This window comes from Alligator mississippiensis, chromosome 3 (genome assembly GCF_030867095.1).
Source record: "Alligator mississippiensis isolate rAllMis1 chromosome 3, rAllMis1, whole genome shotgun sequence".
NCBI classification, from domain to species: domain Eukaryota; kingdom Metazoa; phylum Chordata; order Crocodylia; family Alligatoridae; genus Alligator; species Alligator mississippiensis.
The window spans coordinates 189,625,757-189,650,567 of NC_081826.1; the positions used below are offsets into that span (position 1 = coordinate 189,625,757).

Consider the following 24,811-nt stretch of genomic DNA (forward strand, 5'->3'; position numbering starts at 1 on the left):
GTATAGCAGACTATACCCAGCCTTCAATACTTTTCTCTTCCCCAGTTAAAAGGGGACACTGCATCTATATTACTACTTCTTTAAACGTTTGGTGCACAAAGTGTCATCCTGAGGACTCTGGACCTACTTCGTCTATGACTTGGACCTAATTTGGATATGCCATGCACAGCTGACCCCTCATCTGAACAATCCCCCTGCTTAAAATACCTACATTTACATACAGTAACTATTCTATACTGGGCGCATCTAGATGAGACGCTACGTCACTGTAGCTCATTACTACAACGACAGTGTCAGCAGGCATGAACTGTGACACCAATGTTACTGCATAGTAGCACAGGAAAAACCTCATGTGGCATTGGGACTGTGCAGTAATGCCAATTACTGTGCAGTCATTTAGTACTTGCTTAAGTAAGTAGTAAATGACTGTGCAGTAACAAGTGCACAGTCCGGCACATGTATAGACCCACTGTAACTGAAAACTTGTACTTACAACCAGGGCTATGTTTTGAATCCAAGGAATGGCCTTTAGGTTTTAGAGATCCCACAATATGCAAACTTATCTCTCTCTCAGTACAGTTGCAAACATCTGCCCTGGTTTCATGCAGCAAATGGAAACTTACCAAAATATAGGGCTTTCCCCAGGCTCTTTTACTTTGTAGTATTCTTTGTCTTGTGGCAAGACTTTTGTCAATCCAAAGTCTCCAATTTTAACTCTGTTCTCATTCTCCACTAAGATATTTCTTGTTGCCAGATCTCGGTGAACATACCTTTTTGTGCCCAGATACTCCATGCCCTAAGAGTAGAGATCAGAAACGCATATTAAAATAATTAAGCTGAAAAATCAAGAGCAATAAGGGACCAAATTTTTCACTGGAACAAGTGGCTGCAATTTTGATGCCAAACCAAGTTTTTTTTTTATAGCACTGAATTCAGCTCAGAAAAAGAGTAACCTAAATACAGAAAGTACAAATGTGCACATAGCAAACTTGCCATCTCCCTTGGATAGGGTTTCTTAATGTTTCCAAGTGCAGCGGATCTTCCTCAGCTGGAATAAATTCCTCTTACAGATCAGAAAATTTACTTCTCTTTTATTAAAAGATGTAGCTACCCTATTTTATCTCCCTCACTATGGCCAAATACATGATGGCTGCTAACAGACATGGAAAAAAAACAAAACAAAACACTGCTCTACTGGAAGACGTAGTGCGCTAGTTCAACCCGGCTTTGCAGTGTCCGTATAAATCACGCGCTTCAGTGGGGCATTTTGACATTTTTATCTAAAGCTGATTCAATCAGCTATTAGATAAAAGTGCCAAAAAAGCCCTGCTGAAGCACCTGATCTATTCAGATGTTAGGCAAACTGGGTCAAACTGAAGTACCGTTTTTTGGTTTTTTTTAATGTCTGTAAGCAGCCAATGTCTGTAGCCCTCAAGCCATTAGCAGAAGGACAAAAGCGAGGTTAAGTTTCCCAGAAAGCAACTAAAATGTAACCACCTCACCAAACACTTGAATACCAATCTTAATGGCTAGCAACTTCAGTCTTAGCTCTGCTCTTCCCTTCTCCCCTTAGGTTGCTCTGTCAAACTGTGTCATCCTTTTTGAGCCCTACAACATAAGAACATAAGGACTGTCATTTACTGGGTCAGACCATAGGTCCATCTTGCCCAGTCACACAGGGGCAGAGAAGGGATGCTGAAAGAGAAAGTGAAAGAGGGTATGGCCAGGGTTTTTTCCTCGCTGTTCCTTTGACTTGCAGCCTCCAGCATTTAAGGTCTAGGAAGTTCTGGGCATTTTTACATGTGCTCTGGGATGCAGCCCTGAGCACTTTAATTAGCACGTCGTTCCAATTAAAAGCACCCACATGTCATGTGTATCAGTGTCACTGTGTGTCCCCATGTTGAAAAAATGGCAGTGGGGTGCTTTGAACTAAAACTCATCAAACATGTTTTATTTCAAAATGCCCTGCCACCATTTTTTCAGCGTCATATGCAGCATGGGAGACACAGATGCACATATCACGGAATGCACAGATGCACATAACACGGAAGGCTGCCAGAGTGTATCAATTTCCGTGCTCCAGTAGACTCAATTAACCAAGTCTGCTCTGATGCACTGGATTTCCGGTGTGTTGAATAAGGCTCCTCACACATCTGTAGGAGCCCTCTGATTTACAGGTTGTATTCCTAACTCCCATGCTCAATAGCTACTGATGCCCCTTTCCTCCAAGAATGCGTCCGATCCTTTTTTGAATCTAGCTAAACTGTCAGCTTCCACAACATCTGGTGGCAGTGAGTTCCACACTTCAATTATGTTCCATGTGAAAAAGAACTGGCTTTTGTTAACTTCAAATATACTACCTACTAGTTCCATTTTGTGACCCTAGTTCTTGTATTGTAAGAGAGAGTAAAATAATAAATCCCTATTTACTTTTCCTTCATCATTTAGTATTTTGTAGACCCTTATCATGGCCCCCTCAAGCATCTCTTTTCTAAACTGAATAGGCCTAGACTCTTTGGTCTCTCCAGACTGCTAATCTTGTTGAAGGATGGTTGGAATCTGACAGGCTGTGCTGAGATTGCTTCTGCTATGGCCTCCAACTTGTGACCTCTGGGCTGTTAAATGTGCACCTTAGCATCCATGCCACCCCAGCCAGTGGCACCGATCAACAAAACCTACACACTCTCACATACTCTGAACTGAGGTCAACCTATGGGGCAAACACTAGTGTCCAAGTCTTGTTTTATGCTGTTGCCTGACCCTTAGATATCAGATCTTACAGGAACAAGAACATTGGTTACACTGGCTGCATTTTTCACCACTTATGTACTATGAGGTGGCAATAGGGAACTAAATCAGAAAGCTAGGAGAAAATCTAGTTTGGGCAGAGGGGATACACATGATTCACCTGAGGGGTTCTTCCTCAAGTGTAACAGTGAAGAAGCATGAAGCAGACCATAAGGCCCATGACTACATCAAAACCTCTTTCCTCCAAGGCATGTGAAAACCAAAAATGTGTTTAGAAAATGTCTACCACTGACCAAATTTTCTGGCATTGGTCTTAAACCTCTACAAAGACTATTTTCAAGCTGAGAAACCTCAGCAACAACAGAGCCTCAGGTTTTGCCTTGGCTTTCCCCTTTTTAACAGATTTTTCTTTATTTTCTTTCTACCCACTAGATGGCAACATTGTGCTTGCTATATAGTACCTTACCCTGTGGCTGGCCTGATTCCCAATCACGCTCAGCTTTCCTGTCTGCTCTGTGGAACACATCTCGACAATTGCCTAGTTGGCACTTCTGCCCTAAAATCCATGACGCAGTTTCCGTCGCAACTACCAGTTCTCCAGCTACCTCTGGAGAGTATGAGGTTTAACATCTCTTAGATCTGGACTTCTTCCACAGCTCTCCTGAATGTTCAGTCAGGACCAGGGCGTTACTTACTGCTATTTCCCAATGTTTCAGATATTATAAATGGAAATGCTGCCCCTTCTTTCTTGCTAAACCTTCTGCTGAAAACAATGCCATGGTTTATATTGTAGAAAACATGCCGACTTTGAACAACATTAGTCTCAGAGGGTTTTATAGACCTGCTTAGCTATTTGCACATAACTTCATATAGTACGTATCTGCCCATTGATGAAGGCAGGGTAGATTTGCACCTGTGTAGACATACTAAATCACAGATGTATAGCATATGTTTTTGTAGGCTTGAGGGTTTACAGATGCCACAAAAAAGACTGCTGGAAGCATTGCTCCTAAATGTAAAGCAGTATTTAGATGTAGACTCCAAGGCGCTGCTCTGTCAAATAAAGTCAAACTTTCCCACTAAATACCTTTCAGACTTCTTCAAATGACTAAAAAAATGTTGCAGGGGACAGGACCCAGCATTATAAACATTTATTAAAATGTAATGAGGGGAGGAATAGAAAGAAGCTAGGAAAACTATTTTGAAAATTCCAATGACTATGTGGTTTTGATGAAATATACTTTTAAACTAGAAGAATTGAAACATATAAAAAAATCAAAACTAAGCAACCAACTAGGAACAAGATACCATCCATGAATAACAACTCTGCCTACCATGACTAGATTTTAGCCTCTTTTCTGACTAGGAGGCTGTTAGCAAAATGAGATTTTTGTGGCTTCTGCCCCAACATAGGCATCAATCCAGATGCAGCATTTTGGCAAAAAACTTGTCACTCCACCCTCTGCTGTTGCACCAGCAAGCACAGATTTAAGCTATGAAGAGAATCCCCTGAGTTATGAAGCTGACAGACTTGTTTTATATAAAAATCCTGTGTGTGGGTAAATCTGCCCATCCCTCCCTCAAGCTTCTTGCTACTGAGATGAACCTCAGGTGCTTATTCTTTTTGGCCCTAATGAACAGTTAATAGCTGCTGTGTATACAAGAGAGAACTGGCTAGACACTCAAAGAAGGGAAAGCAAAGTGTGCCTTTTAGCAATAGCATAACTGAGGGGATCTGTCTGGGCGGCAGTCCTGGGCACCAACTTGGGGAATGGGGCAGGCGGGAGTGCAAAAATAATGTCCATCACAGCATGGTGGCTGGTGCTGCCTTGTGCACTGCCACTACCTAGCTACCACCCAGCTCTTCACATTTCCAGCTGCCTCAACATTAAGGTGCTCATGACTGGGCCCCCAAGGGCCCAGAAGACAGCTTTGGTTTTTGAATACCCTTTGCTGTCAATCAACACAAAAGGCTTGTGAAGTATTTAAATGAAATTTAAGAACAGGGTAGGAAATAACAACAATCACCACCACCATCACTACCACAAATAATAATAATAGTAGACAAATGGTTCTAATGTGAGTTCAGGAGAAGGCAGACACACTCCAATAACCTGCCAAAATGATCTAGAGGGGGGAAGATATACCCCTCACTCTGTCCCTCGACCGCTGGTGCTTCAGAACTGCATTCAGATTCCTGCAACTCTTCACTGCAAAGCGCACCCCTGCTGCACTAACTGGCACCTAAAGAAGCATCATCACCTGTCACAGGTTGGCAAGCAGCTATATGTCTCTTGGAGTGCTGATTTTCGCAGCAGGACACTTGCAATGTGTCAGATACAGGCCAGGATCCATTTTCAAGGAGAAAAGAGAAGGAGAGACAAGATGATAAGAGAGCAAAGAAACAGGTGTTAAAATACAGACAGGAGACAGAGAGCAGAAGAGGGGCGATGGCGAATAGAAGTCCCCGTGTCCCTGATGGAGGAAGAAAATTAAAAACAAAATCAATGAAAGAAGTGTGAAGCAAAAGAGAAATGGTTGGAAATTTAAAATTACCAAAGAGAAAAACTGGGGGAAAGGAGGGCAGTAGGGTTAAGATGGGGAGAAAAATTAGTATCTGTTATTTCCTGGCTTTGGTAGATTGAAATATCTCAGACAGTCAGTCCTTAGTGTCATCATAAATCAGAGTTGAGTGTATCTGTCAAACAAAGTAATGGCTGCCAAAAAGCTGACAAACAGCAGGCTTAAAATAGTCCTTTGAGCCTTTTCCTTTTTAAAATGGCACTTTGGACTAACATAGGCTAAAACATTGGACTTTTCTTGCAAAATAGGATTCCACAACATTTCCCGTTTTTCTGGGTGGAAAAATGCAGAGTACTAAAACCCTGAAGGGGAGAGAATAGAAGCAAAACTTAATCGTTGTAACCTTAAGCAAGCCCGCAAAATGCAACAGGTAGCAGAGTAGCAACAGCTCAGAACTGATGACAAAAGAACCAGAATGCAGAGTTTGGAACATTCCCATATATCCAAATACTGTATACTTCCAAGGATTTATTTTTTAGAAGAACAGATTTAATGTTCACACTTTGGGTAAAAAAAGGCTTTAACAAAGAAAGATATTCTAAATGTTTAATGAAATATTTTGTATTTTTCAAGTTACTAGTTATTCAGTGATGTCTTAAAAAATGGTCAGTTTTCCTATCCTGAACTCATCATGCAGTGAAGGTAGGGCACCTATAAAACTGTTAGCAAGGTAACCAGATATGCTACTCAAAGGTTGGATGGGTATTCACTTCTCATTTTGTAGCCAACTTTATATCAGTACCAAATAACAAGATAACCAGAAAATACAGTGCAGGTTGGAGTACTTCTAGTGGGCATTCTTGCTTCTGTGCCTGGCTCGTATGAAAACAGGATGCGTGTCTATTTTTTTCTGCAAAGCCATCCAATTCAAAGCTAGTTTTTAAATTAAAAACATTCTTTGATGGTCTTAATAGGATTATAGAAATAGGCCCATTATAGCTTTTGAAAAATCTACAAAGACAAGAAAGCCTACCTCAGTGAATGTCATTAACTTTTGCAAAAGGTATCCTTTTAAGCAGGAGGAAGGCAGAACTGATGAGACAAGAGACACATCAGCTTCAGTCCCTCTGCTGTTACTCAGAGCTTTACCGCCCCAATGAACTTTACTTATATAGGCTAAGAGACAAGCTCAAAACCAATATTAAAACGCACATTTGAGCAGCTTACATAAGAACAAGTTAAAAGGAAATGAGGGAATTAGCTAGGGTGCTAAAAAGTCACCCTAAGAAACAGGATGTCTAGCCACTCAACCTAACTTACAAGTTGTGAATTAGCATCAAGAGTGAAAAAACTGAACACATTTGCTGACTCAGGCATGTGTCACCAATCAAACAAAAATTCTGAAGAGGGAAGCACTGTTAATACACATGCTGTTATTAATAAGTTTTATAGCATCCATGGCTTTTGTTACCTTGCAGATCTGAGACGTATACAGTAAAAGTTTCTTATGATCCAGCCTCTCCTTGTGTTTCTGGAGATAGTCACGTAAACTTCCATATGGTAAATATTCCATTATCAACCTCAGATTTCTGCGTCCTTTTAAAATATGTATCAGGTTAAATGTTTTATTTCTCAGTAGAAAATTATGGAACATAAACAATTATAAATAGCCAAAGATAAATAGCAAGTAGTGCTGCTAATACTTAAATGTTTTGCTCTGCAGAGTCTTTGACTCTTGCTCTATCAGACCATGCATAGATCCATTCCTTACATGACTGAGCAATTAGAACAGTCTTATTATCTTTTATCATACCAAATTCTCAGTCTATAAAAGAAGTAAGATGGTTATACAACTGTGACGTTGTAACTAAGTCATGACGCTATTCTCTAACAACAAACCACTTGCTAATGAAGACAGAGTGTAATGAAAACCAGCCAGTCTCTTGGTTTCATTTAATGCACCAAAAAGGAGACAGTTTGTGAAACTAATAGTTAGTTACATAGGGTTACCATACATCCTGGTTTTCCCAGACATGTCCTCTTTTTGCATCCTCCCATCTCCGTCTGGGTGGTTTTTTACAATATCCACAAATGTCCAGGATTTTGGTCTGCTCAGCTTTCACAGCGTTTGCTGGTTTACCCCAGCAAGGAGCTGCTTGGGGCTGGGGAGAATGGGGGAAGGCGACTGGAGACCAGGGCATCGCATGCCTCTGCATGTGCTCCAGCAAGTAAGTGTGTGTCTATGTGTGGATTGGCATGCGAGGGGGGTGGGTGCCTGCTGGCACTGGGGCTGCAGTAGGGTGGGCAGGTGGGGGAAAAGGGTCGGACGGTTCTTTGAGGGCAGCAGGGAGCTGTGTGGGCAGCAGGGCTGGGAAGGGCAGGGGGCTGCAGGTCAGGAGTGAAGGGTACTGGCAGAGTGGGGACTGGGCAGGAGCTGTGGGTCAGGAGTGAGGGGCCGTGACAGGGCTGGGGAGCTGTGGCTTGGGAGTGATGGGCATCAGGGGGATGGGGGGCTGTGGTCAGGAGCGTGGGACACAGGCAGGGCCAGGGGGTTGCAGGTCCGGAGTGAGATGTATCAGCAGGGACAGGGAGGCTGTGGGTTGGGAGTAAGGGGCAGCAGCACGGCTGGGGGTGCTGTGACTTGGGAGTGAGGGGTAGGGGCAAGGCAGGGCATGGGTATATCACTGCCTCCCCACAGTCATATACCTCCCTCCCCCGCACAGACGTCTTCTTTTTCAAAACTGGAAATATGGTAACCCTAGTTAATGTAAAATGAAATGAAATTCTACTTCACGTAGCACATAGTCAGCTCAGGGAATTCACTGCCAGAGCTTTACAAATACTATTTTTGGTTCGTTTCATAACTACTAATGCCTCAATAGTTTGTCTGCTCAGACTGCCACCCTGGATCAGTCCATTTCATCATGAAGTATGTCGCCCAGCCTTACATAGTTTCTATTGCAGGGGTGGGCAAAATACAGCCCGCAGGCCGTATTTGGCCCACCAACCCATTTTTTTCCTGCCCACTGGCCACTGCCAAGAGCCTGAGGAGGGAGGGCTGCGCCCCATGCCGCTCCACTCTGCCACAGCTGGGGCTGGGCTGGGTCACACAGCTCATAGACACCTCTGTCCCTCCTGCATCCATCCTCTCCTCTCCCCACCCTTCCCCAGCTTCCTGTTGGTGCTGCAGCTGCACAGTCCTGACACCACAGCTGCCGGCAGCTGGGCCTGCTTGGGACAGGATGCGATGCAGCATGCCAAGCAGACCTGCCCACCTGCTGCGATGAGTTGCTGCTGCTGCAGTGCCACTAGGAGGTGAGTCTGTGGCAACCACCGGGGGGGGGACTTGGACTGGGTCAGCCACCCCCGACTTTTCCAGTGTGGCGTAGCAGCAATGGCTCATTGGGGTGGGTGGGCAGGATGGCTAGTCAGCATGCTGCATTGAGCCTTGTCCCGTGTGGGCCTAGCTTTTGGTGGCAGTGATGCCAGGACTGTGCAGTGCCAACAGGAAGCTGGGCGACGGGGGAAGGGAGGAGATGCCTGTGCACTGTGCAGCCTGGCTTGGCCCCAGCTGCAGTGGAGTCCTTCGCGCCCGTCTCCGAGCGGAGCACCACTGGGCAGTAGCCGCCGGCAAGCTAAAGCAGTTTGTGGGCCGGTGGGCGCTGTCCGGGGTGCTCTGCTCACTGTCCCCCGGGGGAGCACTCGTTTTGAACCTTTGACCCCCCACGTGCACACCCTGTTTTTCTTTGAGTTGTCCCCCGTAATGTTTATTTAAATGTCGGGAGCCCAGCTGCCCAATAAAACAGTGGCGGCCCCCGAAGAATTTTTTCATCCAGCTACCAACATCGTCATCTGTCTGGCAACCAGCCAGACGCCGGCTTCAACATTGGCCACCCGACCGGGGTGGCCCCTACGATCTCTTTGTGAACTGAGACTTTTCAATAGTCCCAGCTGCAGTGGAGTGGTGTTGTGCGGGCTACAGCCCTCCCTCTTTAGGCTCTCTGCAGGCTGGATAGGATCAACTGGAATCTCCCTGCCCGTTTCCACCCTTCATCCCACCCTCAACTCACCAAAACTCATTAAGTGGCCCTCCAGCCCAAATAACCGCAATCAGTATACTACTACCTTCTTTTAGAAGATAGCTAATCTTATGCTTCTTGGGAGACTGAAGTGGGAAACAGGAGTCAACTCCTTTGTAGGGCAGGATAGAGGACACAGACAAGCTCAACACAGCTGTTCAAAATCTGCATGCCCCAGGAAAATAAATTATTTGGATGTGCTGAGATAGAAAGTAAGAGAAAATCTAACTAATCCTAACTTAGATTATTTAGAGAAAAGAGAGTGAATTTATAGTCTAATTTCAGTAAAAATATTCAGTAAAAATCAGTATTCATTAAGGAGATAGCCTTCCATATTTCCAGTTCCCCAAATGAAATGGTTATGGTGCTGCAATGTGACACTTAATCAAACTAGTGCATAATAAACTTTTCATTAGCTCCTCTATATTTGTTAATGGAATGATGTGTCGGTAAAACACCAGTCATTTTCTTTTAGGATGATCTGCAACATGTGTTTATCTACCTAAGCCAACAACATTAATAGAAATGCGAATGTGTGAACCTATATAATATGCAGCTGTTGACAGATTATAGTGCTGAGGAATGCCAAGGCATTTGCTCGCATTTAACATCTCAAGTAGGAGATTGTTACTGATTTAGAGTTGTATTCGATTAATGCCTTGGCTGGGGTGCCCAACATAAGACAGAATTTGGTAGGGGGAGGGTTTGTTAATTTTTGTTTTTTAAATCTTGTCTTCTTTCAGAGTGGAAATAGAAGACGGCAGCTGCCTATAATTTGGTCAGCTATTTTAGCAGCTTTAAAAGCTTCATTTTTTTGGAAAGTAAGGGGTTTAAAAGCAGGAACTGCTTTTCATCTCAAACCCTGCTGTGGTCAATGACAAAATTTCCATTGATTTTAACAAAGCCAGGATTTCATTCCAAGACTTCAAAGCTTTTAGAACCATTTCCAAGCCACTCTCCTTTCTTGAAAGAGAGCCAAGAAGTAGTGACTTCTATTCTGGTGGGATGTTGTAGAACACCAAAAAGAATTACCAAAACTGTATATTTTCTGCATTTGTATTAAATTACTCCTGGTCTCCTACACAAACTATTGTCCATACTCCTCACACGGTGTCTTGTTAACATTTAAAAAAGCGATCAGAAAATTAAAGTCAGAGCAGCAGACTGACAGCGTGCAATCAAGTCCATTTAGAACAGGAATACTGTATGATGAACACCAATTCAAACCCTATGATTTCTACAAAAGGCTCTGATAATCAGAAAAGTGATGGCTTCTGATGGACTGCCCACCTTAGTTTTGCTTAATAAGCATTGTTGGTAAGGAAGACATGTTAAGCCAACTACATACCAGCACTATAGCACACTCCTTTGTATTTAACAATGTTCTCATGCTGCAGGGATTTAAGGATTTCAATTTCCCTTTCAAAGTCTCGCAGGTGCTCTTCAGTGCTGTGCTGTAGCTTTTTCACAGCCACCACCTCCCCAGTGTTGTCTTGGAGTGGGTCATACCGGCACATCTCAACACTGCCAAAATTACCCTGGACAATAAAAGAAATATTTTAACTAAAAAAATCCCACAGTGCATCAGCTTTCCCATCCTCTGTAGGTACCTACATCAGGCTGAAGCGGGGTAAGATTTACAACCACAACATCTAACAGTGTGGGAAAGAGTGAGTGATATTACAAGGGATTGTTTTGGTGAAGGTCAAAGACATAGGTGAGGGGTTGGAAAACAGATGGTCAGACAGGAAGGAAAAAAAGCACACGAATTGCAAGGGTGAGAGAAAGACAGATACAGAGAGAGATAAGCTACCTTGCCAAATGATTCTTTCCTATAAGAAAAAGAACAGGACAGGGTAGGAAAAGATTAAAAAGGTCACTTTCTTCTCTGTGGCCTCTTGGTAATTTTCTCCTCTTCCTACCTTGTTACTGTATTTTTTTACTTTGTATCAATAGACTAAGCCTCTTGTTTTTTTCTTTTTAAATTTCTCCTGCTCACAGTCCTCTTTGTTTTTCGGTCGTCTTTGTCTCCCATCTCTCTAACCTGTTCAACTCCTGCTGACAGTATACATTTTCTTTGCTTGTCTCCTTGTTGCCTACCACTGTCTTCTCCTTTCCCCTTCTCTCACACTAATTCTTCACAGAACTATCCCTGCTTCACTCGTTTACTCTACCTTTCTCTTCCTAGAAACAGACTCTTTCCCCAGCATTTCTCTGCAAGCCATCTGCAAATGCTGGCAATGTTGGTAAAGTAAGTTTGCAATGTGGCTGCAGTGTGTCATTTATGCTATGCTTGGATTCATAAGTCTCTGATTCTATGTGGTCAGCAAGTCAATCGGTGACAAAAATAACGAGGAATGGTCCTTAAAAAGCAAGTGCATTTAGTTGGACTTTTGGCAGTTATACCACATCATTTAGCTAACAGTGCTTTCAGGCAGGCAGTCTGCAGGAATTTGCTAAATGTTTAGCCCAACATAGGTTCCACAAACTTCCAGGGCCTGCTATTGATAAAGACATGGTTGCATATAAAAAACACATGCACAAGACTGCCTTATTCAAAATCTATTTAGATATAAAAACATATTTAAGAGAGCTAATTAAAAATTAAAAATTAATCCTAAGTATAAAAAATAAAAACAAATACAAAAAAGATCTATCTCAGTATTTACAACACATTTATGAAATTTAAGTCCTCAGTACCACTATGGCAGGTGTAAATCAGGGCTCCATTCCAGAATTCTACTCTGATCTGTTCAATGACACCATATCCAGTGTTTGACCAACAATTAAGGAAGGAACGTGGTCATTATGCTTGTGTCTGACTTGAACTGCAATTACACAACCTGTTTCAATAGCAAAAATTCAAAGAAAATGTGTGACAGGTCAGCAGGGGAAAAATGAAAAGTGATTTCCTTCCAGACAATTAAAGAAGTTCAAAACTTCCTACCTTGCCAAGTTGTTGTAAGAACTTAAGGTGTCTTTCTTCAAATTGTGTTGGGTCACGGTCTTGAAAAGCCTCAGAGAATCCAAGAGCACCAATTCTCATGTTTGGCAACATGTCACTTTCTGTCAGTAGCTCATAATCTAGGCAAAAAGCCCCAAGAGAATGATGAAAGGGCAACCACTATTACAATGCTATTATTCTTCCCATTCTCCAGGCCTACTCTGAATACTGTAAAATGTCAGAAGTTTCTTTAATGCTCAGTTTCCATGTGCTACTTTGGTGCATAAACAATGGGATATTAAATCAGGAAATCAGAGTGACACTCTGGATTGTGCTGATCTCCAAAATTGACTTCTCTCAACAAATGACTGAGGACAAGCCTTGATTAAGTACTTCCCTTTATGTGTTTCTGCAGAATAATCCTTGCTCTTTTAAAACAGCTTTTGCCACAGAGGGAAAAATTCAAAATCCAGAAAGGTATAACCAAATCTAGGACTAAATCTGGGGGGAAAGCAGAAAGTTTTATAGTATTTATCCCATTATTGGGAGAAAGTACAACGACAACTGGTATAATGTACTTCACTAAGAGGGCAGGACTACAGTAAAACATCACTGCCTTTATTATTTACAGCATGGGAATGCTCTCAGGCCCAGTCAGACACCAAGATTTAGTATAGCGCTAAGCAGACATTATAGGACCACATAACAAAAAAGACTGTTGTTGCTGATCTGTCTAGTACCATGTAGTCCATTCCCTTTCCTTCACAAGCTTACCTGGAGTAAACAAACTGTTAAGATCTCGTATTATGGCCCTGAATGAAGGCCTGAAGTCTGGCTCATAATCCATACAGTTGTTTATAAGATTTGCGAGTTCTGTCCAGTTTGGTGCAGGAAGCTGGTGCCTATCTTCATAAAACTGGAGTTTCTAGGATAAAAGAAATAAAAGATGCCTTAGCATTTAACACCTTCCTCTTTATAACAAATGTAATATATGTGGCAGAGCAGGCATTTCTGGGTTAAAAGAATGACGTCTTTCCATTGCACAGGTAATTTTATGAAGTCTGTTTGGGATGGAGCCATTAAAAAAGCTTTGTCTACTTCCTCTAGTTATAAACACCTCCTCCTGGTTAAGGGAGAGTGTGGGTGAGTCGGAGGAGGCTTGTTTCTTAGAACCCTTCCTCTATCCCAAGGCTCTTCTGGGAACCTGTTACATTATGAGCTGGCTAATTGAACTAGAGGAAGACTGCATAGCAACAAAGATGAGATCAGGCTCTTTGTGAAGGGAACATGTAAAATTGTTAAAAGCATCTAAAAGGGCTGGGTTTGTATTTAAGAGACTCTCATGTCAGCCTCCAAAGGAGGGGTGTGAGGTGGATTAAATGTCTCTGCATATACACACACACATTTTTTTTGGAAGAAAAGATCACGGGACAATTTTAATGCCGTGTTCTATTTTTGTGATACAAGTAGAAGTCCTCCTGCAAAGCACAATTTGGACCTTGGAGTACCTGAAAGACCTCAAACATGACAGCATTAAAAAACTCAATTTAAGGGAGATCAGAATATATAATAAGCAAAGATCAAACTGAGACTTAGGAATGTTTTGCTGATGTAGAAGTCCTGGCATACTCCTTGGCAAAGGGCACCCACACTGGATTCAACTATACCAGCAAAGCTGCCCTTGTTTGGCAGTGCTGAAATACCACCATTCCCAAAAGCAACAGATGCAATGCCAGTAAGGGTGTAGGTTTGCCAATATAACTGTACCTACACTAGGGGCTACTGTGTTACAACTACAGTAGTCACAGATTACATCACTTCTTGTCCAACATGTATCTATGCTGGCAGAAGTCGGTTGATCTGGCCAAGGAAATATGATGGTCACAAATACAGTAACAATAAATTAGTCCCCTGTGTCAGTACTTACTCTTGGGGAATCTAGTGCACCAAGAGGCTTGTCTCCCCCACTGCAGATTTCCCACAAAGTGGTACCAAAACTCCACTTGTCTGTTGCCAGGCTTAGCTGTTTGGGATTCTCAATGCATTCTGGTGGAACCCAAGGTATTCTTTCGAGAAGAACTGTGTAATCATGGATACACAACAGTGTCAGGAATAATGATGTGGTGCCTACTTTCAGCTGCAAGTTATTTAAAAAAAATTACACTGGACTTAGCAAAATGTCTATTTTTGCAATAAAATACTTTAAGTAGCCTCAAATGGGAAGTTCAAAATGGCAGCACCTGTTACATTCTAATTATTACCCATGGACAAGCCAGGAACAGTATAAATGTAGCAAAACGGCTCCAACATTAACAATGAATGAAGCAGTGTTAAAACTTGGGAGTGGTTTTCTTATATTTATCTCATTCCCTGCTTGTCCAATCAGAATGTATCTGCTGCCATTCTTTTGACATGCACCCCTTTTACAATGGCTCCAAAAGCATGTGCGCGCTTGGATAGTTTTGTTATTCTGAACAACAGCAGGACATGTGCCATATGACAGCATGGACAAAGCCCATCACTTGGTAAAAGTGTTTCGCTTAAAACATACACTAATCTTTGTTAAAGTATCAGTGTTTCCAATGCACCACCTTAAATTGTTTGTTTCTCTCATGGATTATTTTAAAAACCCATTTGCACACATAAAAACAACACAACACATTTTTTATTATTTTGTTTTTGGTAGCCATTTGTTCACATAGAGGATACAGTTGTACCACTGTCTATCAGGGTGGTTAGGGACTCTGAAGAAAAGATGGAGGAGCTTAATTTAATAAAGTAGAGAGGAGAAAGGAACAACAATACTAATATTTTTTCAATGCTACAAACAATAGCCAAGAAAGCTGACTCAAAGACTTACTGTCTTTTGGCAAAACCGTAATGCTGATGCCAGGATCACTAAGTTTAATAAATGGGAGATTTCCAGATTTCCTATCTTCCTCTCTGATAAGCAAGATATTTTTTGCACATACATTCCCATGAACCAGGCCTTTATCTTCCTGATAAAGACAAACACATTTTTATGTATACAAACATGCATAAGTACCACTTAAAGAGACATTTTATACCAGCTTATACTGTAAAACCATAAAAACATCAAGGAAAAGGTTTAGCTAATAAATTTCACCTTACAGAAACAAATGGAGACCACAACATTATTTATTGCTGGAGTGGCCAGAAAATTAAAATCATGCCAATTACCTACCTAAGTTCTGAATCTGGTAATCTTTTATATGCATGGTATGGTTACATGGATACCAAATAAGGCCCTGATTCCAAAATGTGTCATATGTGAGCAGAGCTGTCCCTAGGGGTGTGGGGGCCCAGGGCGTTGATCAGCAAAGGGTGGAGGGGGTATGAGCAGCCAAAGTGGCCACAGCTAGTGGAGAGGGGGGAGGAGGGAGGAGCAGCCAGAGCCAGCAGCACTTGGTAGCAGCAGCGCATGGTGGCCGTGGCAGGGCCTATATGGGACTGTCCGCGGGGCCCCCCAAAGCTCAGGGCCTAGTATAGTTGCTCTGAATCGCCCCCCCTTAGGGATGGCCCTGTATGTGGGTGGACCTTTGTGCTCATAAAGAGCCCTAGTGAAGTTAAACAGGCTCTGCACAAGCACTTGCTGGATCAGAACTAGTTTCTAATGCAGTGAAGCAGTACGTCTTCTGTAGTATGTAAGCAATTTGGACAAAGCAGTAGGTTTTTAACTAGGGTTAACGACTAATGCAATCAGATGATAATTTATAGCGAGCATAGCAAGTAGAAAAGGCAGAATACAGGCAAGATACCTGAAAACGTGGGTTTAAGGTGAGGATTCTTAGGTGGAAAAAAGGGACTATGTGGCAAATACAAGGGAAGAGGAAATACCATTGGTTCATGAGGCAGCATGACAGAAGGAACAAAGTCAACAGTATCAGGGAGGGGAAGGATATTGCGTGGCAAGAGGTTCAGAAGTATGTAGGGAGAAACCAAGAGAGAAATAAAGCAGTATGAGAAAAGATTAATAAGGGACCAAACCCCATAAACTGCTGAAAGAGAGAATGACAAAATGAAATTTGCTTTTTTAATGTACAAGGGTTGGGAGCTCTTAGCTGATGCACTGATTTCTGTGACTGAAATGCATGCATCTAAAAGCAGAAATTAGTTGAGGAATTCACAAATGACTAACTTAAAATGAAACTAACCTTCTGTTTTCAAAATCCCTCCTGACTTCAATGGAAATCATAAATCTGCCCTTAATATGCTTGGAAGTACGTAAGTTTGATCATCAGGAGAAAACAAACACTAAGTACTTACTAGAAAATGCATGGCCAATGCCAACTGTTTAGCTACTTCCAGTTTCCACAAGATGTTAATAGAATTTTTGTTCTTTTTCAAATATGTGTCCAAAGATCCAAATTTTACATACTCCTGTACCAGGATATCTGAGATTTTAAAAAGAAAAGCAAAATCAAAATTCCAAGCCAGAATATTTATTTGGTAATTATCTTTCCAGTTCTTTCATTGTAGCCAAGTACAGTTTTGAGATTTAATTCAATGTTATATCATATTAAAATGCCATGGGACTTCTATATTCTGCATTTTCAGTTCATTGCGTAACTATTTAGTTGCTTTCCTTATGCCAACATGAAAATACTTCTAGTTAAGATTTCTAATAGTCTATTCTTTTTGATCAAATAAGCAACTACTAAGGTGAAGGTCCAACTTATTTTGAATATGCCTTCCCTTCACCCAAAAGTGACAATGTAATAAATAATAGTTTTTTCAGTAGTATCAGTATCACATTAATAAAACCAATATTACTGTTTCAAATAATTACTTTCTAATGTGGCTGCAATCTTTATTATTATTCTGTTTGTAAACAAACCTTTCGTTCTTCTGAAATAAAATGCTGTTGATTCTCTTAATGACTCATCACACCTTTATTGAAACAGCTGTTCCCCTTTGAAAATAGAAGCTGATAACAGCTTGGCTTGTAGAGGTCCAGGAAGGCCCGAGTATTAATATGGGGACATACATGCCTTAACAACCTTCCAGTCAAGGACACAAGAAACAAAAAGACTGTTTTTAAATGTAGATAAGCAACACAGCTACATGGATGCTATCTCCATGTTTCCATTAAAAATAATTAATTTCTTGCAAGTGAACCCTGAAATCATGCTTTCCATTGTAAATGGATAATATAGTAATGTTCTTCATCTGGCGTTCAAGCACACTAAAATCCATTGGAATTACTGTGTGTTGCTTATCTTATAGGCACTTAGCAAGAAAAACAACCACCACAAATCCTGGATCATAGCTTAGCTTTCCAGAGAACATTTGGCATTTTTACTATTTTTAACAGTTTTATTCAAATTACACCAGAGCTATCAGAATTATATCAGTAAATTAGTTGCTAACATAAGAGATTGGCTCCTTTTCAGTAGATTAGGCCATGGGCAGACATGCATATGGAGTGTTTCAAATTCCACTCTAATTTGGAACACTTCAAAGTGAGAGCATTTCAGTGATGTAAAGGTGAGCAGCTATCCCCAGGACTCACCCTTTGTCCTTGCCAGAGCAATTCAAAACTACCACAATGGCATGCAGCAGTGCTGCTCTCTCCAGCCAGAAGGTATGAGAAGCAGCTGCTCAGTCCTCCAGCATCCCCCACAATGCTCTGCTTCCCCTCTCCCCTGTGGGAGAAGAGGGACAGTACCAAGCAAAGCACTGTTGCATACCAGAGGACTAAACAAGACCCACCCACCTCTCCTGTTTCAAGAAGTGCTTCAAAGATGTTCCTCATGATTTGAAGATCATTTCTGAAGCACTTCATTATCTGTATGCTTGCTGTTTGGAACACTTCAAGCAGGATATCTGTCTATTGCCTGTCGAAGTTATATACATGAATCATTTGCATGTAATAGATGATGGATTATAATTATGATCTTAAGCAAAAAATAATTACTGAACTTATAAACAAGCTAACTTAAGATGCAATTCTCCAATGATGTAATACAGCAAAGTATTCAACCAGTAAGCTGTGTGAGATCATGCTGCCTTGTAGAAACATGGAAATCAAGGAGAAATAGCAAATACAGAGGAATGTAAAAACTGGAACGAACAGTGTCAGAATAGAATTGGGGGAGGGGAAGGGGACGAAAAAAAAATTAACAAAACCTCAAAAGCTAGGTGTTCTCAACTGGGCAGTCACAGTACTGCCCTTCCATCCTGCTGAATAGGAAAGGGAATCTGCACCTGGGCAAACTAAGTTAGATTGGGTGGCCATTTTTAACCCAGTCTAACCTCTTACTAACCCCTGCCACCCAAATGTCTGCACTTAACCAATTTGTTTCTCTTGATAAAAATTCTGGTCAGTGGCAGAGCAAGCTTGCAAGGCCACTCCCAGGTTCTTTCTTTATTAGTCAGAGGACATAAGTAGTGATGTTGTTGTAGCAGAGATGATCCAAGGAATATAGAAGCAGCAAGATTTGTTAGGTAACAAATCTATTACCAGTCATATAGCTGTGAGAGATGTTGGACAAGCTTTTGAACACAAAACGACCTGGGGATGGGCATTTAGCACTCGATAACTTGTCCAACATCTCTCCTACCTATGTAATTGGCCCAGTAAAAGGTACTGCCAGTGGAAATACAAGGACATGTACATCTTATAATGAAAGATAAATAGAATTTAGGATCCCAGAACAATTTGTTGGCAAAACATTTGCAAATACCCTTTAACTGAATTCAGGGCATGTCAAACAGCGAGTTTGTCCCTGCATTAAGCCAATGATAAAAACAAAAAAGAAATGTTAACACTTTTACACAGTTATTCTAGAATGTGTTATCTGTTACACACAGGGAATCTAGAAAGAAAGAGTACACTAAAATAATTTGGAAATCTCTAAGAAAACTAGATATGGAAAATAAGTTTATTTAACAAAAAAGTGGTACTTATGCCTATGGTAAAAGAAATGCAAAAAAACCATGATTCTAAGAAAAAAAGATTTCCTAAAATAAAATATATTAAGACAAATTTGAAAAAAATTAGATGGTTAGCTCAAATAAAAGCCCGGTGCTATCTATAAATACAATCCTACCTAAAAGTTTGAAGTTGCTTAGCAATCATTACAATACTAAAGGCTGAACTAAAGACATTCTACATTTTACCATAGTTTATACTATTTTATTTATTTATTTTTAAATGATGGGCTCCTGTATTTTCAGAATTGGTTGCCTAAGCTGCACCTTCCAAAACTGCCCACAATATTTAGCACTTGGTCAAGCAAAAGAATATTAAAGTAAGTATTTTTGTGCAGGGCAAACACCAATTTCCTTGAGCAATCAAGCATTTATACTCACAATTAATCATCAGGCACATGCAAAATTTACAGAATTTCAGTCTGGTTTCAGATTATTTGGAAAACTGACTCTCAAAAGGCTCTGGCCATAAACTACACATATGCCAATGAATCATCTGCAAAAGGTACAGTGTACATTCCCATAATCCATGCAAGATTTCCCATAGTGTTTCCTGGTATCACTTTATTACTTCAATTCCTGCTTGGTTCATCAGTTTTAAGATGGTACAATGATTATTTGTGGTGCACCAATAAAGATTTTCTTGGTCGATACCGATAGCTGATTATTAAACAGCTATATTGGCTGATACCGATCTGATAACTGATTGGATAGGAATGCAGCCAGGTAGCTTAGACAGCAGTGTCCTGCCAGTAAGTATGTGTGGGGGGAAGGGGAGGGAAGGACTGGGGGGCCAGATCAAGGCCCCCACAGTAAGGAAGCGAGGGAGTGGGGCAGGGGCTGGGGTAGGTGCTGCCCAGCCAGGGCAGTGAATGGGACCCTGGGGCCGGATCCAAAGGCGGCTTGTCAAAGGGGGCACAAGGGGGTAGGGAAGGGGGCGGCTCCTTACTACTGTGAGCATCACTGGGCGAGACATGGGACCATGTGTCCCCCGAGATTTGTGTGAGGGACAGAGGCGGGCTGCCTGCTGCGGGCTACAGCTGGGCTGGGGCTGGGCGGCAGTGGTGGGAAGGGTAGTTACAATGGGGCTAGGGTGAATTTTGGGGTGGCTATAGCCCCCCAAGTACCCCCTTAGCACCGCCCCTGCTTAGGGCACTCTGCTCTGCTGTCTTTCCCTTGGGAGCCCTGCACTGGCCATGTGCCCCCTGCCCACTCTACAACATGCAGCTCCTGTGGGAAAGGCAGCAGAGTGGAATGCCCCGAGCAGGTGCAGTGCTGGGGGGGGGGGGGGGGGCTTAAATTCACCCTAGCCTCCCTCAAGCCCCCGTAGCCATACCTCTGAGCACTGCTGCCTGCCCCATGCAGCTGAGTATGCCCTGCTCCCACCCACTCCAAGCCCAGCCCTGCCCCAGCACCCCCTGCCAAGAAGAGGCTGGCACTGCCCCTGGCCCCAAACCTGCAGCAGGCAGCCTGCCTCCGCCCCACACACAAATCTGGAGGAGACATGCCCCCCATGCCTCCCCTGGGGGTGCACACAGTGGTGAGGAGTAGCCCCCTGCAATCCCCACAACCCCTGGACAAGCTGCCCGTGGCTCCGTCCCACACATTCTCAGTCCTGGCTGAGCAGCACCTGCCCCTGCCCCAATCCCTCCCTCCCCATGCGGGGCCTCAATCTGTCCCCCCCATGCTCCCTCCCCCATGCCCCCTCTCCCCACAGACTTACTGCCAGGATGCTGCTCTCCAAGTTGTGTAGCTGCATTCCTGTCTGTGTGCACGTGGCATTTATCGGTGACCTTATTGGCTACACCAGCCAAAAAAACCCGATAGCTGATAATGTTGTGTTTCCTTTTATCAGTGCTGATCCGATATATGACTGATATATTGGTGCACCTCTAATGATTATGCAAATAAACTTGAGAGCAGGTTTCTAAAGTGACAAAAACAAACTACCAAATAAAAGTTGTGTGAAATTAAGTCATATAATTATTGCTGTTACTTACTCTCCTCTCCACAGACACAGACTCCATAATTTAGTACCAGGTGCTTGTAAGAAAGCTGGCTCATCATGCTTGCTGCCTCAAAGAAAGACTGCAAAGGAAGAGTATAGAGCATAATAATCAGAGGAGATGATGCAAATAATAAGCTATTTTTAATTAAACCTCTGAAAGCAACCTACATTTTTCAAACAACTTCAATTCTTAAGCACCAAGCAAGGTGCCAGTATAAGAGGCTGTGTTGCTGTTTGTTTGCACACTTTATTTTAATAATTGCTTTATGCACACTGTTGGGCAACCCATGTATATAATATAATTTATTGGTGATGGGGAAAAAACCTGATGTGTGGAGAAAGAAGCTTTACACATACAGAAAATAAGTGGTGCTCATATAGAATTTCTTCTAACCGCTGGTGTACATCTGAACTTTGGAAAGAGGGCAAGGCCAATAAATGGAAAGTGGTTAACTGGTAAAAAGTTTTGATGTACAGTATTTCATTTCATTTGAATGTAATAGATTGGGTTTAGATTTCCTTTTAGATCCAAACTCTCTACTTTGTGCTGCTCAGGAAATGAAAGGGACTAGATGCTGGCTATATGTGGGCAATTGAAAATTCCCCTAGTCATAGGTGATGCGGAGGGGGAGCACGTGACCCACCTGAGATTGGCCCTCGCTGGCTGGGGAGTGGGGGGGGGGAGGGGGTGATGGCCAGTGCCTCCCTGAAATTGTGGGGGCACCGAGAGAAGTGGCAGTTGCACTTCTGCCAGTGGTGGAGATTAGCCACTGGGGGATGGCCCCCTGTCGGTGATCGGCCACTGGTGCCCCCTCCAGTATCAGGAGGCATGAGTCGCCCATGCCCCGAGTACAGCAGAACGGTGGGGAGGGGGGGGAGAGGGAGGGGGGTTTGAAGTTCTCAACTGATGTACAGCCTCACAGCCTCTCCCACAAACCCATCTGAACCACAAGCACAGGGTTCCAGAGGCAAAAGTGGACATGACTAAAGCATTTCACTCTGGTAACATTTGGATGGTAGATGGTCACCACTTAGGCTGCCTATACACATGCTCAGAGACAGGGGCATGTTAATTAGAGCCATTCCCAAGCAGCTGCAATAATTAAAATGCTGCAGCATCACATGTATTAAGCTCCCAGAGACTTAAAAATGGCCGCAGGTTTAGTTAAAGTGATCCATGGACATTTTAAGCATTTTAAAGTACTCCATGACCGTATTAAGCAGGGGCTTAATACACATGATGCTGCAACCATGCTGCTGTGTACTTATTAAAATGCAGAGCAGGCTCAATTAATCGAGTCTCCTCTAATTAGAATGCGAAGAAACACATATATAGGCACCCTTAGGGACCACTGTTCATTGACAAGGGTTACAGCAGTCCTAGGCCACAGCTTATGTGGGAGATGTGCACAGCAGACATTATTAGGGAACCATGACCAATTCCTTAATGTCCACCCAGCTCTCCAGGTATAGGAAACAATCTGCTCTTTGATTACATATAACACTCCTCCAGGTTATTCATTGTTACAGACAATGGTAATAGTTTTTAGGTAACAACCAATAAACATGTTACTACTATACTCAAGAAACATACCGACCTCAGAATAGTTTCTATGCAGCTTATCTAGCACTTTTAAAAGGACTTCAGTTTGATGGAGCTGGCCATAATCTCCCACTTCTTTTCTTATACCTTTGGATACCTTAGTAAAAGTGCCTTGCCCAAGACTCTCTTCCTAAAAGACAAAAAAAATAGGCTGACCACAAGAAAGGAGCAGTCAGACAGACTTCAGACATCTGTCAGTTCTGGAACTCATTTAACAAAGTTCTCCGTAAAGCATGTGAAAACCTTTAGAGCTAATGCAATCCGGTTCAAGAGTCAGATTAACAGAAGCAAGAAATACCTAGGTTACCCTAAAGCTTTGTTTTAATGAAGATTTATACTAAGACTCTTCTTGGCTATCTGGGAACATTAGAGATGGACTGCTATGAGAAGCAGAAGAGGAGGTGTGGTGTGTGGGCATCTTTAGGAGTACAGAGAAAAAAAACATTTTTAAAACAAAAACTTTTTTATTAAGGAAAAACATGTTAAAATATTTTTCTTAAAATGTAACCAAAGGAAATAGCAAAATATCTTGTTACAAACAGGAACCAGATTTTAATAACTCTACAAACACCCATATATCTACAGAACTTACAAATATCAAATCCTCATTACGGATTTTGTGAAAGACCATTTGGTTGGCATTATTGTGTCTCTGTAGTGTGGGTGATGTAGGTACAGAGACACCATTGCTCCTGAAGACTAGAAGATTAGATTTATCTGGAAAAGAAAAAGAAAGATGACATCTCATTAAAGACTTAAACTGTAATGTTATTTCAGCAGAATTATTAATAAGTAAAGATATTATTCTACTCTGATTAAAACACCACACCAGAGGGACAGAGCAATTTATTTAAAAATTCAATGGTTCATTAAACAAATGTCAAATCTGGATCTTTCTGGCTAGAGATAATATTTTAGTTCCATCTCTTTTCTCTTGATTATATGTTTCTCAAGCACTCTTACTTTTGACCAATACAGCATTATAGTTCTGAAAATATTGCATGTCACTTTTCGTGTATCTTAACTTTTGCTGTGTTTGCAGGAATACTTAAGGCATGTTAAAAAAAGCACATAGATGACTCATCTTTTGCATTCCACAGCCTTCTTAACAAGGATGTTATTTAATACTTTTTTCTAAAAGCTCCTCTGGAACTTAATATAATCTTGCTACCAGCTGCAGGCCTTGACTACCTTATATCTAACAAGCCTATTGCCATTACCTCCTTAGGCAATTTTGGGAAGAGACTCTAAGTGAAGTCCTACTAGTGATGTAACTGGGGTAGAACTGGGCATGCACAGATGTGGTTGTAATGTATATGAGAGAAAGAGAGAAACATTATCTTTTAAATACATCAATGAATGTGTTTTGATGCATGATGTGTAATTTTTGAGTGAGAATTGCTAAATCATCATCATTATTTCTTTACTGTAGGAGGGCTGGACTCGATCGGGGGCTGGACTTGATGATCTTCTGAGGTCCCTTCCAGCCCTAATGTCTATGAAATTTAACAGGTCTTTCATAATGAAGATGTGAAGAAAAGTACCAACACAAAAATGCGGCTGATCACTGCCAAGAATACTGAAAAATCTTAATGATTAAGGCGATTAAATGGCCGTCACTATTTACCTTTGAATTCCAAAACCAAGGAATCTAAAGATAATTAGACATATTTGTGTTGATAAGTAAGGGTTACAAATCTTACCTTTTGGTTTTGGAGGGCAGCATCTGGTAAACTGGAAAATGATAGAGTCTAAACGCACTGTTTCGGTCTGATAGCAGTTCAACAGATCCTTAAGATTACTGAAACTTCTCTGCGTTCCACTTAGGTTATACTCCCCAATCTCATTTTTTGTAATTAAGCAGTGCTTACAATCAGTGACACCGTCTCGCTACATAGTTTTTCATTTAAAAAAGAAAAAAAACCCATTTATTATTTATATTTCTAAACAAA

At 41.9% G+C, this 24,811-nt stretch overlaps 1 protein-coding gene across 3 annotated transcripts in view; it reads right to left on the bottom strand.

Moving 5' to 3' along the window:
* JAK2 (Janus kinase 2) overlaps nt 1-24,811 on the bottom strand; it is a 158,915-nt gene that overhangs the window by 18,024 nt on the left and 116,080 nt on the right. For all 3 annotated transcript variants that reach the window (XM_019478132.2, XM_006268891.4, XM_019478133.2), the window contains 12 exons: nt 24,563-24,749; nt 23,452-23,576; nt 22,855-22,989; nt 21,249-21,336; nt 16,582-16,709; nt 15,155-15,293; nt 14,222-14,373; nt 13,069-13,219; nt 12,298-12,434; nt 10,699-10,888; nt 6,743-6,867; nt 624-796 (listed from right to left, as the gene is read on the bottom strand). In XM_019478132.2, coding sequence (XP_019333677.1) covers nt 624-796; nt 6,743-6,867; nt 10,699-10,888; nt 12,298-12,434; nt 13,069-13,219; nt 14,222-14,373; nt 15,155-15,293; nt 16,582-16,709; nt 21,249-21,336; nt 22,855-22,989; nt 23,452-23,576; nt 24,563-24,749 — 1,730 coding nt within the window. The remainder of the gene's footprint in view (nt 1-623; nt 797-6,742; nt 6,868-10,698; nt 10,889-12,297; nt 12,435-13,068; nt 13,220-14,221; nt 14,374-15,154; nt 15,294-16,581; nt 16,710-21,248; nt 21,337-22,854; nt 22,990-23,451; nt 23,577-24,562; nt 24,750-24,811) is intronic.